The 16,523-nt window shown below is 32.9% G+C and overlaps 2 protein-coding genes across 4 annotated transcripts; one reads left to right on the top strand and one right to left on the bottom strand.

Moving 5' to 3' along the window:
* Positions 1-384: 384 nt before the first annotated feature.
* LOC119633239 (blastoderm-specific protein 25D) lies at positions 385-8,453 on the top strand. 3 transcript variants are annotated; one of them, XM_038026679.1, is made up of 8 exons: positions 385-963; positions 1,649-2,098; positions 2,572-2,667; positions 3,006-3,379; positions 3,638-5,061; positions 6,741-7,194; positions 7,265-7,376; positions 8,169-8,453. In XM_038026679.1, the coding sequence occupies exons 1-8, from the start codon at positions 633-635 to the stop codon at positions 8,417-8,419; spliced, it is 3,492 nt and encodes a 1,163-aa protein (XP_037882607.1). In that variant the 5' UTR covers positions 385-632; the 3' UTR covers positions 8,420-8,453. The 3 variants fall into 3 exon arrangements, with proteins under 3 accessions (XP_037882607.1, XP_037882608.1, XP_037882610.1); XM_038026682.1 differs by lacking the exon at positions 385-963 and adding an exon at positions 1,462-1,576; XM_038026680.1 differs by lacking the exon at positions 2,572-2,667 and having other exon boundaries at positions 386-963.
* Positions 8,454-12,722: 4,269 nt separating this feature from the next.
* LOC119633601 lies at positions 12,723-13,858 on the bottom strand. Its single transcript, XM_038027218.1, has 3 exons — positions 13,649-13,858; positions 12,990-13,555; positions 12,723-12,920 (listed from the first exon to the last, which is right to left on the bottom strand). Exons 1-3 carry the CDS (start codon positions 13,856-13,858, stop codon positions 12,860-12,862), a joined length of 837 nt encoding a protein of 278 aa, XP_037883146.1. The 3' UTR covers positions 12,723-12,859.
* Positions 13,859-16,523: the final 2,665 nt, after the last annotated feature.

Below are 16,523 nucleotides of genomic sequence, written 5' to 3'. Positions count from 1 at the left end.
CTATCGGCTAATATATTATATGTTACTGATTAAATATGTTAAGGAAGTAATAGATTTCGCGAACTTCCTTCGGTAGGGCACAATCGCTGTTTCGAATACAGGTAGCATAAGTAAATTAACGGCAATACGGGGGCATATAAGGGAAATTTTCCATATATTGCGATGGGCTTTAGAAACGATGTGTGCTGGCATTTTTGAAACATGCGTCGGGAAAAATTGACAAAACGTGCCAGAATGCAATTGTACATATGTGTTTGTGTGTTTTGGCACAAACCAATTGGAAAGAAATGTCATTAAAGAAAGTAGAAATTTCAAAGCGTGGCAGCCCTTAATACACCAAAGAAAAAATAGGAAAATTTATTTTTCTTTTTCTCTAATTTTTTTGTTAATTTTAATAATTTTATTGAAAAAAAAAAAAAAAACAAAACTGGAGGTTTCAATTGTGCGTTACTTTAAATGTTGCTAATATCAAAAAGTAAAGACGAATGCGAAAGTAAAGTAAAAGAATGTATATAACCAATTAAAAGAAGGCTGAATCGAAAGAGTAAAGAGAAAACTAAATTTAACATTGTTTTTAAATTTCGTCACTATTTGTATAAATAAAAGTGAAAAAGCATTTATTTCAATAAATTATGGAGTTTTCTACCGATCCCTATGAATTGAAATTATACCAAATGTTTCAAAGTTGCGATACCAAACATTGCGGCTACTTAGATGAGGAATCGTTGCGTCGTTTATGTGGTCTATTAGAATTACACGATAAAGGAGCAGTGCTTATCGAAAATTTGGCATCTGAAGATAAGGCATCGCATGTGACTTTTGATAATTTCAAGGAAGCTTTACTTAATTTTTTGGGCACCGAACTAGATAGCAATCATGAAAATGAAGATTCCTTGCATAGCGACAAACAGATGGCATGCAGTTATCTTGACAATATTAATCAAAAAGAGAAAAAGAATAACGGTAAGACATAAATAAAATGATCATAGTGTTAGCAAGTACAATAAAAGATCGCTTTTAAATGACTTCAGAATGTATACATTTTTTTTTTTTGTTAGGCTGGAATTAGAATTCCAAATGCATTTATGAACTTACTTTCAGAACGATGTATACACATCTGCTTACGAACAGGGTCCTTAATTTTTCAAAAAAAATTTTTCTATTTCTTACAACAACCTCCGTACGAGGATTCCTTATCCTCTTATGTAATAAAAACTTAGCATTTTGAAATACCTGCGTTTATAGCTTCATAATTATGTTTTTTGTAAAGTTCCCTGTTATAGAACATTTGCTTTATACATTGTTGTGAAGTACGTACCTGAGATTGGAAAATCCCAGCTAATTCCTTTATCTGCAATTTTCTTTGCCTTTACTTACCTTAAAGGTGCTATCCTGAAGGTATTTGTTATTTTCGATTCAGTTGTAAATTTACACTCTTACGGATCACTTCAGGTATTAAGGCAAAGTAGAGAATATTAAAATTATATTTTTTTCAACACAATGGGTACGAAGACTTTTTATAATAAGGCAAAACGTTGCAAGTTGTTTTCTATAGATAGGCTTGCCAAACGGTTTGGTAAGTGTGTATTTAATTTTATATGATACTATAATGTTTGATTCTTTCACCTAAATATTCATACTTTTGCAGAACATTCCCTTGTTATAGCCGATGTTACGGAACCTTTTGTGAATAGCGAAGCGGAGATATCAGATCGTGAAGTTTCACCTAAATTAGTTGTAGGCTCGAAAAAATATGGTCGCCGTTCGAGGCCTCCAATACATCGTAATATTGAAAACATAACTGCTTCCGATACAGACGATGATTCTAATGATGATAAAAGTATCACTGCGCATCGTACTTGTTACAGTAATATTCAAGTGCAGCGATCTTCCTCACAGACTGATATACCAGGAATACGCAAGCATTTAACTGCCATTAGTTCGGAGAGTAAACTGAAACGATGTGCCTCTCTTCCCGCTCAGAAAAATCTCCAAAATAGAGCCAAAGTAACCGGTACCGCATCGAAAATGAACAAAAATACCCAAACTTCTGCGATGGAGAAACAACAGCATCTTACTAGCAGTGCCGAATCTTTAGGTAAGTAATTTTTGCTAACTCATTACTTAATATATGATTATTGAAATTTATATAAGATTTTCAAACAAAAGTAACTTACATTGAATATCATTCAGTGAAACAAGTTGTAATTTTATCGACATATGTCATTCTTCATTTTATTTGCCATACATATAGAATCTAGCTACTTCATCAGCTGCTTAGTTAACTCTTTGCATAGATTAGAGTATGATGTTTTCACACATATATAAAATCACTAACACATTGACGTTAATATATCGTACATAATTTGGCCCCCTTTTCTTCTCAGAGAGAGTTTCGTTTGCCGCGATGTGTTGTGATTACTTTCAGAGCATTGTCGCATAATTATGCGTTGTTATCTACTTATTGTTTTCAACCAACGCACCGTTTATGCATTCATGTCAAACAAACTGTTTGGTTTTAGTTACATTTATGACTTCTTTCTCTAAACATTTCACTTCAACATTTAATAGGTTTGCAAACTCTTTCATCTGCCATGCACGCTGTTTGGAATACATTTGAATGGGAGTTGAACTTCAACCACCTAAAATATGGAAATTTGGCTAAAGGTTTGTGTGCCAACAAAACTCAACTAAAAAAATATTGTTTGTTTTTTTTTTGAATATTAATTGATTCGATTAAATGGACAAAAGGCTGGTGGTATATATTTGCACGCTCTTTAGAGTGGCTAGCGGTAGATTAATGTGTCAAATGACTCAAATGAAAAATAGCACCAATTGCGCATACCTGCTAACCTCATAACCAGCACTTAGAAACAAAAATCCTTTTTACTACACCATTATTTAAAATGTCGTTGTTTACTATTTGTATTCTCATTTCAATTTTTTTTTTTTTTTTTGAGGAGAAGAACTTTTCATTATCATAAACATATTTCTATTTCATGTAGAGACTCCTGCTCTTATGGAGACTTTACCCGTTCAGAGCGTTTTGAATTTATGGGAACGTGCCCAAATACCCAACGGTCGAAGTATGCTTTTAGCTTTGGGTTTCGATGACAACGAGATAAATTTAGCTCAACTTGGAAAAGTTATGGAAGATGAAATGCGAATTTTGGATGAAGAACCTCAAATTACTTTAATGAAAGCTTCTTTGGTGCTGCAAACAGTTGAACTCAATTCGCTTAGGCAAACGGCTCGTCAACTTTATGATGAAAATACAAAATTGCGTACAGACAACAAAGATGCAAACAAACGTATAGCTATCTTTACGGCGGAAATTGATGAAAGACACGCTTCCTTGGAAGAGGCAACCAAAAAAGAGGTAAACTTTATAAAAGTCATTTCAACAAGCACGTTACATTGAATGCTTTCATGCCAGCTTGGAATCAACCAATCGGTATTTCGAATAATGGCTTATCTTCGAATAGAAAAACCTAATTACTCTCAAAAATTTAAATATCGCAAGCATTTATTTTCAGTTACATGTAATTAACTCTTGTTGTTCATTAAAATGAAAATCGATTTCAAAAAAAATTATTTAATATCTATTTACTATTTTTTTTTTTTTTTTTTATTAAAGATACGTTTACTGGAACAAAAAAATGGGGCCGTAGTCAGAGATTTAACATCACGTATGGCAGCGGATCGTGAGAATTGGTCCAATTTGAATAGTCGTCTAGAGGCGCGTATCAAGTTATTTGAGCAGAACGAAATTAAGTTAAAAACCGAACTGGAATTAGTCCATAAAGAGAATGAAGATTTTGAGGGGGAGCATCAGATAATGCAAAAGCAGTTAGCCGAATTGTTGGAAAAGAATATTAATTTAAATCGCGAACTTAGCGATTTAGAAGAAAAAACACACAAAGGTAACCGACAGCCAAATTCCGAGAAAATCGCAAATGATGAAGAACTTTTGCGACTCGTTGAAAAAGTAACGAATCTTCAGATAGAAAATACTAATTTACGGGATAAAAATGATGAACTCTTAGTCGAAGTGGAAGCATTAAATTTGGAACTGAATAAACTAAAATCAAAATGTAAAAAATCATCAGCCGTTGAAGAAATAAGTAGTGAAGAAAATGAGATGAGTTCGTTGAATACGGCGACAAAGAGACGTGGCGATTCTCCAACGAAAACTAGACTTATTGAAGAGAGTCCCCGTTTACGCAAGTTACGCAAGTGCACGAACGATATTAATTTAAGTAATACCTGCAGCGAGAACAGCGACACAAGTGGCGAATGGATGGCTTTGAATTCAGAACTTCATCATTCTCAAAGCAAATTTACCACGGAACAAGAGGAGGTGGAAAGTCTCAAGAAAATAATCGCAGAGTTAGAGGAATTATTAAAGCAAGCACAAGAATTGTCCAGTCAACAATCGAACTCGTCGTTAACGCTGCCACCTGAAGAGCGTTGCCGTGAATTAGAAACCAGTTTAGAGCAAATGCAACGAGCTTATGAAGACTGCGAAGACTATTGGCAGGCCAAGTTGGGCGATGAGAGAGCTCTTTTCGAAAAGGAACGTCAAATATACGAAGAAGAACAGCAAGAAAGCGATAAAAAGTTTACAGAGTTAATGGAGAAAGTACGCGAATATGAAGAACAATTTAGTAAAGATGGTCGCCTATCGCCCATCGAAGAGAAATGTCAACTGGAGCAACAATATGCCGATTTGGAAATTGAAATGGAATCGTTAAAAGAAAATAATTGCAAAATGCTGGAAGAAAAATCGAAGGAAATTGAGACTTTACAACATGAAATAGAAGATTTACGTCTTCGGCTGGGCGAAAGTGAAGAAATACTTACAGGAGCGTCGGAGTTAAATGCTGAAGCTATAAATAACAAAAGTAATTTTACGAAGACTACTAGTCCAGCCAGTTCGCCAATAAGTTATTTATGGCATCAGAGTACCATACAAGAACCTTCGAAAACCTTCCATACTTTAGAAAAAACAATGCCAGCTATCATATCAATGTCAGTAATAAATAATGATCAGCTTATACGGTGAGTAATCAATAAAATTCAGCAGAATTAGTAATAGGTTATAAGTAAAAGAAGAAATCTGTCTATATTCGCCGTTTAAGGCGAATCGCTGGGATTCAATATTTTGAAGAAATTTGAGAAAATAGTAAAAGCGTTTATTCATAGCATGTCGAGTAACACGAATAAATAACTCATTTCGAAGTACTAGCCTACAAATTAAAGTCAATTGTCAATATTGCTTTCCTCCTCGTCTGTGCTGTCAAACTTTGTTTCCTAAAATTTTGCTTACATATGGCAAATTTGCACTTTGTGATCATATTTACGGACAGACAGACTGAGCCAAATTGATTATAAATGTCACATTGATCACGAATGTTCGAATGGGAAAATTGTTTTACGAGTCATTCACTAGCCGAGACTATAAGAAATGTTGCTGCATTTTTAATCTGAGTTAAGCAATACATAATTGCTTATACGCTTTGCATGTTCTAGTTCGCCATAATCACTTCAACATTTCAACGGCTTTTAAGTTATTTAATGGGCTTAAATTGTACATACATAAGTAAATGAATACAATGCGACAAGAAAATCGGTTTTTTTTTAAATTTTTTTTCTTTTTTTAACAACTATTACTGCTAATACTGTAAATTCTAAAATTCTAACTTATATTTAGTAAATGATTGTACTGCGTGTAGACGATTTTTTGTAAATAAAATATACCTCTTCACTTTACTAATGTTTGCTAAAGCGGAGAATTCACTATCGAAATAGCGCGATTGTTTTGCCTTTTTGCATTTGGCTTAAGGCCTCGTTCGTAGTACGCATATCGTACGTAGGGACGGATTTATATGTTTTCATAAAATAAATAAGACTATTTAAATGTTATTAAAATATTTTTTTCATTTGCCGTTTGTGTCTGCTTGGTAGAAACATTGTAAAATACGAGTGCGGTTTCGAATTCTTCAATAGTTCGTGCTCTCCGAAGAAATCATAAAAAAAATCGAGCGCCTCTTTTGGACAGATCGTACTTCGCATATAAACGAGTTTAAGTCAAATTTAATCGATAATTTGACTTAAATTTGCCTTCATTTTGAGTGAATTCTGTCTTCAATTCCGAAAGAATTTCTTTAACTCATTCGCAAGCCATTTCTGTGTAGATCATACGCGACATTTTCTAGTTCGGCGGTAGTTTCCCAAATTTTGGTGCTTTCCCATAGCTATTTTTTAATAACATATCAAATTTCAAATAGTTTGGCTCGCGTGAAAGGGCATTTCCATAAACATCTACGAGATGTCGTTGGAATTTTTTGTTTGGGCGCAGCAAAGCCACGATTTTGACGATTATTCCATAGTCGATATATCAAATTTTTTGATAAACATAGTTCTGGAACCTATAGTCGAACCTGTTTTGTTCGTTTAGCTCATTTCAAACGGTTTTTGTAAAGATTCATTAAGTGTCCAATAAAATATTTTAAATTTCCTGGTTTGGACGGAAGAGGCTTCCAAGTTCAATCATATCTTAATTCGAACTAATTAATAGCATGGGCGTTTACAGAGTTCTATTAAGGGAGAAGGTACGTGTCTTTGATAAGCAGCTTCGTATTTGTATTCACACTCTTCAGGAGTGAAAAAATAATTTAAGCGTGCTTTGGACGTTGTGTCTTATGTTTTCATAAAAAATAAAATGTAAAATTTTTCAGAAACACTGTCCTCACTACATCTGAAACAACGATTTTTAGTACACCACCTACTGTTAGTAACGCCTCACAATCGCCCACTGAAAAACTGAATAATGATTCAAAAACTCAATCAGTACAATCGGAAGCTGGTGATGTGGCCGATTGTGAAACATCTTCCTCATCAGCGTCGGTTAAAAGTTTCGAAACACACAGTGTACATTTGACAAATAATGAACAACAACAACATAGTATTACACATGAACAAATCAATATTAGAAATAATAGCAGCACAAAGCATAATAATAGTTCATCTAGTCCCAGCCCAAACAGCATAAAAGAGGAATTGAAACGTTTAAAATACTTTGAATTATCATTGCGCGAGCAAATCAAGGATTTATCCCTACAACGCGATGGTTTGGTTATGGAATTGCAACAACTGCAAGAAGCTAAGCCAGTGTTAGAGAAAGCCTATGCGGTAGGTATTTTCACTTTAATAGTAAAATGCAAAAAAATTTAAATTTGACAACAATTTATTTCTCTTGCAGCGAACCGCTCATCCGTCACTGATACAAAGAGTCAATCAGTTAGAGCTGAAAAATCGTCATTTGCAAAACGTTATCAAACAACAGCAACAGTACACTGAATCGCTAATGCAACGTAAGATTTTTACTGTACTCTTTACTTATTATTCTTTCACTACTTACTTACATTTTTCGATCACGATTTCGTCATTCCGCTGGCGATAATAAAAAATATACTTCATAGAAGATAGTTTCGAAAAGATATCGAAAATAATGAAGTTAATAATCAGTTCGATGTCTATATCAGGTAGTTTTTCTAGCTAATTTTTAAGAAGATAAAGTAGATATTAAGGGATGCGAGGCAATTTTTGCTAAAAATAGTCTAGTCTCGGAAATATGCATTCGTAGCGGCCAGGCAAGCTTAGTAAACCCGACTTCGTTGACTTTTCGTGTTAATACATGCAACGTTGTTGCCCATATAAGTGCTCGTTTTTCGTAGGAATCCCCAAAAACCTGGTATCGACTGTTTTGCGGGCCAAAGTCCATCATAAAATTTAAATAATGTAACCTTGCGGTTATAAAAAGCCCCATTTTCTGTCGGTACATAATATGTTTAGAACGTGTACTATTTGATAATGAAGTTGCAACAGTGGCCAGAGAAGTTGACCATTTCAGAAATGTTGAGAAAGTTATTCTCTTCTTTTCAAATTTTATTTGATTGAAATTCGATCTCGCAATTAGTCACTTAACGCTTTCGAATGCAAGGTAAACGCCAGCGATATCAAATGAAGTCATTCGACGAAATAACTGAACTCACTTTCACTCTATGTAAATGCCTTTATTAGCTGAAAACTTATGTAGACTCAACTGGGAAAGATATTAATTAGAAAGCAGTGATTGATTTATGGACTTTCTTTTATCATAACAGAATCATGGCGTCAACATCAAATTGAACTGAACGATTTACATGGCCGTTTAGAGGCGCAAGGAGCTTTAATAGCTGAACAAGTGCAGCGTTTACAAAACGCTGATTTACTCGTTAAAGATTTGTATGTGGAAAATTCACATTTAACTGCTACTGTACAGAGACTCGAGCAACAACGATATCGTGTCAATTTTATGCAGCAACAACAATCCGCACAACGGCCCAGTTGCTCAGGTTTACCAGGAATGCCTTAAGTATATTAAAAAAAAAAAAAAAAAAAAAAAAAAAAAACACAATAACAAACACAACAATACGTCAACAATCGTCTTATCTATTCATAATTATGGGAATACGGAAACTACTTCACATCGACACTATGTAAAATTATTTGTTAAACATAATATCAAACCCTAGTACGTTTAAGCACAATAATCGAAGGTAAGAATTTTATTCTATTTATTTTTTTTTTCATTAGCACAAAAGTAAGAGATATTTTAAAAGATTTCATCAAGAGATTAATAAAAAAAAGTGCAGTTGGGTATATACACCATAGTATACATATAAATATATATACATACACTATATGTGTATATTTATATACATATATATTAAAGTATATTTATTATATATATAAACGGTAAACATTTCGTCAGCTTTTTCTTTTGTATATTCTTAATGCAAATTAAAAGGTATCTATTTTTTTTTTTTTTTATTTCTATTTTATTTAGCAAGCTTCTTATTCAATGTTTTTATAATCTTTGTTATTTTAAATGTATTAAACAAACGAAGACAAGTTTGTGGATTAAAAGTAAAAAAAAAAGACATTCAACTCTCTAAGAGTGATGTGAAGAAAACTTTCACATAACTTCTTTTAGTGCTTCATTAGCACATAAAATGAAAAAAATAAATAAATTAAAAAACACATTAAGACTTCCGTAAAACGAAATTCCTAAACAAGAAAAACGTAATAAAAAATTTTTAATGCTTAACAATAACCAAATAAAGAAAGTTACCTGTTCTAAACAATGAAATATGAAAAACATTTACCGAAAGCAGTTTATTTGTTTTTAACAGCAGTTTATCTATCTATTTGTTCATAACGACATTTTTTTTTTTCTTTACATATATTTAGCATGAAAATCCTTGGAAGAGCGGATAAACTTTTTCCGTTAACATGTTTTCTATGAAAAAAACGAAAATAAGTTCGAAAGGAGCTAAATTTAAAAAAAAAAAAAAAAAAACGCACAACGATTGTTGAGAAAGAAATAATTTCATTTAGAGACGAAAAACAAAAAATTACATATTCATTTCAAACAAGAATTTAACTTAAGGACACGTTGTAAGTTGCATAAATAAGAAATTATTACCATTTGTCTGTGAAAATGTGGTTTACATTTTTTGTTTTCTTGATTTCTCCCTATCATCGCATGATGTTCCCATTAATTAGAACGATTGAAGACGCGGCCATCCTTACGATATAGATTCGACATCATAAAATATTATCCTTTGCATTAGCATGTCATGCATAAATTATGATAGATATGAATGTTATTGCTGCAATTTCTGGACTTTCCTTACTATCGGTCAAGTTCTGGAAACAACCTAAGTATTATGTTAAACCGACCTCTAACAACCTGGTAGTCCTTCAAATATAAGCGCATTTTAAAATACGTTGTCATCACTAATTATGAAGTGATGTTTGCCTATATTTGGAATTTCTTCATTCCAATTTAAAGGAGTGGTAGACTACAGTTTTTCGTAGGAAAATTTTCTTAGGACTTTCCTCTTATACATGGTACATGGTAAGTGCTTTACTAAACATGTCCGCCCGGCTGTATGTCTTGTCTTCTTGTCCTCACGAAGACTTGAGATAGATCCACCTTTTATTATACCGACGGATTCAGAACCAAATTCTGAAGCATGCCTGCCCGTCTTGTTTTCTTATGTTCACATCTACAGGCTACAATTTTTGAGGCATTTTATTGAAATGTGGTACATCTACGTGTCTAGACCACGTATCAGACTACTTTTTGAATACGGCTCATTTCGAAAAGCATATGAATACCTGTTAGGATGAAATGAAAGAAAGAAATATAAACTAGGGTTAAAGCATCTTACTTTTCTTATTCAACTTTTTTCTTTTATTTTATAGAAATGTTTATCACATTTTCGAAGCAATGTAATATTTTCTACTCCTTACTTCTATTGATCGTATATTTTTTAATTACTTTTTCTTTATTTTAAATCTATTTTATAATCTAGAAGTTATTTTAACTACCAAAGGGCAAAAGTTAGTTTTATCAATACATTGATGACGATATCCACTAAAAAGCCAATATGCTAATGTAAATTAAAAATAACAGAAGCGGATTACCTTCTCGCGGCATTAATCAGTATTAGTAACGAGTTATTATACGCAGATCGCAATCTGAAATCGATTCTAATTCAAATAATTAAATTGAATCATGAGACTTGCGAATTTGATCCATTTTCGGTCGTTAGAAGAGTGTCTTTAAGATATTGCGAAAGGTCCTACTTTTGAAGCATTGTTTAATTAATAAAAATTATAGGAAATATTCACAATATCGTGCGCTTCAAATATGTGTAATTTAGAACGCAGCGCTCTGTATTATTAGATCTTGGGTAGTAAACATCCGGGATTCGTCGGATTGAACTTTTCTTACTTAAAGTGTTTGCCATTATTTTTTTTCTAGCGGTAATAACTTTATATATAACTTTATATACATCCAGCCTTTTTTTTACACTTTGTCTTTTTCGACCCGATCGTGACGGTTCACCAACACGAACCTAGCGTGAATCCCAAAAAAAACTACTTTTTTATTTCTAATTTTGACTTTGTTATGGGCTTGGTCTACTACGGCGAGTACCCAAATTTTATGATCACTTTTGTTTTTTTCTTACTGTAGCTCAACAGCATTTCGTTATTCAGTATTTATTTTACGCTAGAATGTTCAGTTCATAGGACGCAATAAATAATTCAATAAAGTTCGAAGAGTTGCTGCTCATTTGTTGATGATACCTCCCGTAATAAAAATGCAAGCTTGTTATCAAGTACTCATGAACAGTTTCGAAATTGAATTTTATTCCTAATTTTAATTATAATTTTTATATATTGTGCTTATAGATTGAATTTTCATTGCACACTAATTTTAATTTTTTTTCGTAATAAAAGTGAATTGTTTTTGTTTTATAAATATGTAATATGGGTTTCAATATTTATCCTTTTCGCACGTTTTTTTGGAAAAAATATTTAAGGTTTTTTCATCTTACACGATTTTTTAAAATTGTGGAACATATCACCAAATTTACCATATGTCGCTTGCATTTTTTTTACACGATTTTTTTCGCACGGTTTTCTAAGGAACGTATCTACCGTGTAAAAAAGGATTGGGTGTATTCTTTTTGCATTTTTATATTATGACTTTGAAAAGAATGAAAGTTTTGCTTGTCTTCACTCCTCTTACTCTTCATAGAAAAAAAAAGAAGAGAGCATAACAAGATTTCATTTCTTCTCTTTAAAAAAAAAATAGTTTTTTTTTGCTTGTGTCATATTTGAAAAACTCACGACGCTTTGCTATGCACTTAGTGGGATCGGCAAGGTATAGTAAATTACGGCCTACTAAAACCGTTTGAAAATGTTACTACAGATGTCTAAAGACGTCAACTGAACCCATTGAACGATGTAAAGAAGACCAACAAAACGTTTAACATACGTAAGCTCATTCTCTTTCATGGCAGCGCTCAACCACTAGGACACATTGTTGCAGTTCCAATTAAAATTTCTGCCGCAACCAGCATACTTGTTATACATATCGTCTTCTCATTGCCATTTGTTCAGATCGATGCAGCGTGGCTTGGCTGGCGTACGGCTTCGTAAAATTGAAGAAGTGCGAAAATGGGTTAATGATTGAATCGCTGCCAAACCAATATAAGTTCTTTCGACACGACGTCGTTATGTTGTCAGAAATGTGGTAAAATATTGTAGAAAATAATGGAAAATATTTTGATTAATATATACCCACCAATTTCTCTCAATAAATGCCTATATGAGTTGTTTTTGTGTTGGTAACAGGTGAAAGCACCGGAAATAATTATTTGATTTTATCATGTTTTCCAACATTTTGGCATTTCTCAAGTCCATTAATTTTATCATTCTTTAATTTTTTTTATCAATTTTATATACATATCCTTCTAAATATGCAGATAAATTTAAATCCTTAAATCTTTTTTGAAACTTTATTTTAAAATATATTTAAATATAATTAATTTTTGTTAATTTTTTTACTTTATTTTGTATACATGCGGTACGACGCAGAAAAGTCTAATGTCTTTAATATTTTATTCTTCTTTTTTTTATTTTATTTCTTAGTATATTAATGTAAAATTTCTAACTTAATATTTTTTTTTTTTTTTTTATCAAGTTTATTTTTTGTTATATCTGTTACAACATTTTTAATTAAAATCTTAATGTAAAAGTATATCAATTATTTATTATTATTTTATCTATAGCGTTTTTAAACTATTTAATATGCTCCATAGAGCGAATGTTAAATAAATCTTAAAAAAATCTGTAATTGATTATCTGAAGAAATGTTGAATTTGAAATCGGAGTTAAATAAAGTTTGAAAAAATTTATTAAAAATACTTTTTTTCTCTTTTATTGTTCACTCATTTCAATGGTTTTCATCTCGTCCTGCGAAGGGCAAGGAAATTAACATGCCTAGGACACGTTTCCTGCGCGCAATGAGAAAAAAAATATATATTATTGACTATCAAGTAGAGAATGCATCATTATTATCTTACAATATGGATCCGGATGATTGCCTTGAAGTTGTCGGCGCCTTCTTAGAACGACACGCTCCGCTAGCATCTCGAAATTGATTTGAACGGCATAACCGCTTAGTAACTTTTATTGGTTGTCGTTTGAGTAATTTAATTTTATATAGTTTAGCATTTTTCATTCCTCTCTCATCTATCATATCTGCCTCTCTAGCTTGTAAAATTCCAGATGCATCTCTCGTTACATAAGCATGTGTTTGATGTAGTGGTTCTGATGTAGAATAAGAAGGTTCTACTTTATTAAGCCATCTTAAGGTTTCGAGAGTGCTTGAAGAAAATGTAGCGTTCGTAACCCTAACCGTTTGATTATCGAAAACATCAGCTTCGGTATTATTGTTTTTTGGTTGTAATGTTGAGATCTCATTATCAATATTTCTTATAGTCGTAGTAAAGGCTTCCGCTGCACTACTTATCGCAGTAGTAGTGGTAGTGGTAGTAGTAGTAGCAGTTTTATTTGCACTGAGATTTAATGTTAAAGGTTTAATGGTCAAATCCTCTTCGTCGTAATAATAGTCTCCATCATCGTTATTCTACGTTTTTGTTTTGTTGTAAATTTTACACATTATTACTTTATATACCTAATAAATGTATAATACATAAGCTTATATACTTTGTATGCTTACATCGACTATCTCGTTTTGGTCCATTTCAATTATAGCCACATCCTTAATTATTATGTGTATGTTATATTTGCCACTTTGTCTTTGATCGTATAAAACACGGCCATTGACAGTGGACTCATCTTCAACCGGTTCCGTTTGATCATCTGATAATGGTTTTGCCAAAGAAAATGCAAGTATCCTACAAACCAGTCCTATGTAAAGCAATTTCATTTTTACTTGTAATTCTATTTTCTATAGTTGTACGTTGCGCTTGCGTGTTATCCACTTGTTAGCTACGCAAAGACTAAATAGGTTATTTGTTGGGTTGCTCGAATTATTGCGAAAATCATTTGATTGTCGTTGTTGCTTCTGCTGGTGCGGTCGCTGTCGATTCAAAGGTTGATATCTGCTACCAGTAGCGCTGCCATCGGTGTTGTTGTTGTTGCAAGTATTTTGATATGAATTTTGCTGTTTATGACCGTAATGACCGCCTCCATAATTAGTGCGTTCGTAATTTCCAACGCTACCGTTGCGCCTTGTGCCAGTGTTCTTATTAAAAAATTGATTTGTTTGCTGTCCTTGATGTTGATTTGTTTGTTATCCTTGATAATGACATATGTGTTGTCCTTGATGTTGATAGCCTTGTTGTCGATAATTGCTGTAATTTTGGCGTTCTCCTTTCCCTTCATTTCTATATTCGCCGCCTAGACAGTGGTTAAGCAATCTGTGCCCACCTTGACTTACGTAGGCCTGTGGCAAATTACGATTAAAGCCAATCTTAGGCCGATAATTAGCATCTCTCGATTCCGGAGCCAGAACGTTGGGCGGATCAATCACTTCTGGTAGTCTAATGGCGTGAAAATAAAAATTTCAAAATCTAATCATTAATCTTAATCACAAAATGCTACAGTTTAGACGTTGTTCGTAATCTGTTTGGCCGCTTGATCTACCGCATGAATGTGCTTCTAATAATTCCCTCCTTAAAATAATAATTAAGACAAAAATCATATGCTACAGTTGCTTAGAGATCAATATCCTCTGTATTTGTTATTATAACGATTATTGGGTTAATTTTATTGCTTAACTAATTCTAAAGTTCTGATCTGGTATACACCCTTTAACGGATACATTAAATTTATCGTACCATCTGCAAAGTTAATCAGCACATGATTGACGAACCGTTGATTCAGGAACTTTCAAATAAAAGAAGCAAAAATTCAGAATTCTTCTGGGTGATAAATAATTGCGGGGTAAACCGGCAATCCATTCTTCTCAATAACTCAATAGCTACGTCCCCTATTGGTGCAACATGGTGGCGGCCAAAAAGAAGCAAGCAAAACGAAAGGGATAAGGGGGATGGCGGATGCAGCCTAGCAGGTGTGTGCTAATTGATAAGTGTTATGCCAATTGAGCACTTACTACGACCAAAGGTAGCTCTACGCACTTGAATTTTGAACGCGTGAATACTGAGTTGTTGCTGGTACTATCGCTATTCTTATCTACTCTATTTGTATTTTGCAATACAATGCCTTCTGGTTTTTCAAATCTTTCGAATGACAGTTAAATTGTTTCACAATAATATTAAACTTGAATTCATTGGAATCATAACTCCATGCGTGAAATAAGTTGCACTTTGGCGCAAATATTTTGCTGAAAACGTCGTAGCATTAGTAAAATCGATTCTAAGGACGGTTATATCTTCCATAAGATGATACCAATATTGCAATTAATGCAAGCGTTTCTTTTATATATATACATATTTCAAATTGTTTAGAATGGCTGCGTCTTACAGAAGTAATTGCATAAGCCCGGTTAACTAATTTATATATGACATACGAAATCTCGCTACGCTATTAGAGTCTTATTGCATGATTACAACCATTGTTTTATCCTGTCTTAGGGGTAAGAAATTTTTTTCAGCTACGAACCAAAATTTTAATTTTCATACCACAGCGAAGCCCAGAACAACGTCCACCTGTTATTAAAACTTCGGCATTGTATGTCAATTTCCCTTCTACTTAAATCGTTCCATGAATAAAAACACATGTAATGAACAAAAACAAGTAACAAAGTTATTTTCGGTGGGGGCCGAATCTCGCCTACCCACCATTCTGCTTTTCGCGTTCTACTCTCCAAGTTCTTTTATATGACACCCATATCGCTGGTATTATTAAGAAAGAATTACTCGCGGTGTCTACCACATTTATTTTACAATTAACCCACTTTTATTCCTTAATTTGTTAATCATGCTGCAGCTCGAAATCGAGCGATTCCGATAGCTTTTGAAATGAGTCTTGTGTTCAATAATTTTAACCAAATTTCGTTTTAGTCAACATAAGCGAGTTTTTTTATGCAAATCAATGAGCCCATGTATGACTCCAAATTTTCTCTGGACAGTATAAATTTACATCTTGGAGTGATTTGTGATTTATTATTATTATTATTATAATTTTAGACTAATGAAATAAATTCTTAGACTAAAAAAAAAGACATTGAGCACTAGGCTATCGGCTCTAATTTAAATAAATGGATATTAAATAATGGGCTTAGTAGTATTAAAAAAGTAATATATTGAATTGATATTCTGTTCTGAAGCTGATTGTAGAATGTCCAAAGGGTTAATCTTTCCAAATGCAATACCTCTAGCCAAGCAAATGTTAAGGCAGTCGCAGAGAATGTGCTTTATGGTGAGAGTTTGTCCACAACTGATTGGGGAGGAAGACTTCTTCAAGATCCATTGGTGAGTTGCAATTGTATGACCAAGGCGAATTCTCGAAAATGTTTGGATCATCATTTTCTCAACATTAGTTGGATATAAAGGTGGAGTTAATTGAGGGTTAATGGAAGAGTAGTTGATGATGGTATTGTAAATTTTCTTCTGCAATTTTCTCTTTAA

This window comes from Glossina fuscipes, unplaced genomic scaffold, assembly GCF_014805625.2.
Source record: "Glossina fuscipes isolate IAEA_lab_2018 unplaced genomic scaffold, Yale_Gfus_2 2, whole genome shotgun sequence".
In the NCBI taxonomy this organism is placed as follows: Eukaryota; Metazoa; Arthropoda; class Insecta; order Diptera; family Glossinidae; genus Glossina; species Glossina fuscipes.
This window is presented reverse-complemented; position numbering and strand designations above follow the sequence as displayed.

Coding starts and splice junctions, on each gene's coding strand:
- LOC119633239 (XM_038026679.1), top strand. CDS start 633: ATGGAGTTTTCTACCGATCCCTATGAATTGAAATTATACCAAATGTTT. Junction 964..1,648: donor AAAAGAGAAAAAGAATAACG/GTAAGACATAAA, acceptor ATACTTTTGCAG/AACATTCCCTTGTTATAGCC. Junction 7,377..8,168: donor CACTGAATCGCTAATGCAAC/GTAAGATTTTTA, acceptor TTATCATAACAG/AATCATGGCGTCAACATCAA.
- LOC119633601 (XM_038027218.1), bottom strand. CDS start 13,858: ATGAAATTGCTTTACATAGGACTGGTTTGTAGGATACTTGCATTTTCT. Junction 13,556..13,648: donor ACCAAAACGAGATAGTCGAT/GTAAGCATACAA, acceptor ACAAAAACGTAG/AATAACGATGATGGAGACTA. Junction 12,921..12,989: donor CAATCATCCGGATCCATATT/GTAAGATAATAA, acceptor CATTGCGCGCAG/GAAACGTGTCCTAGGCATGT.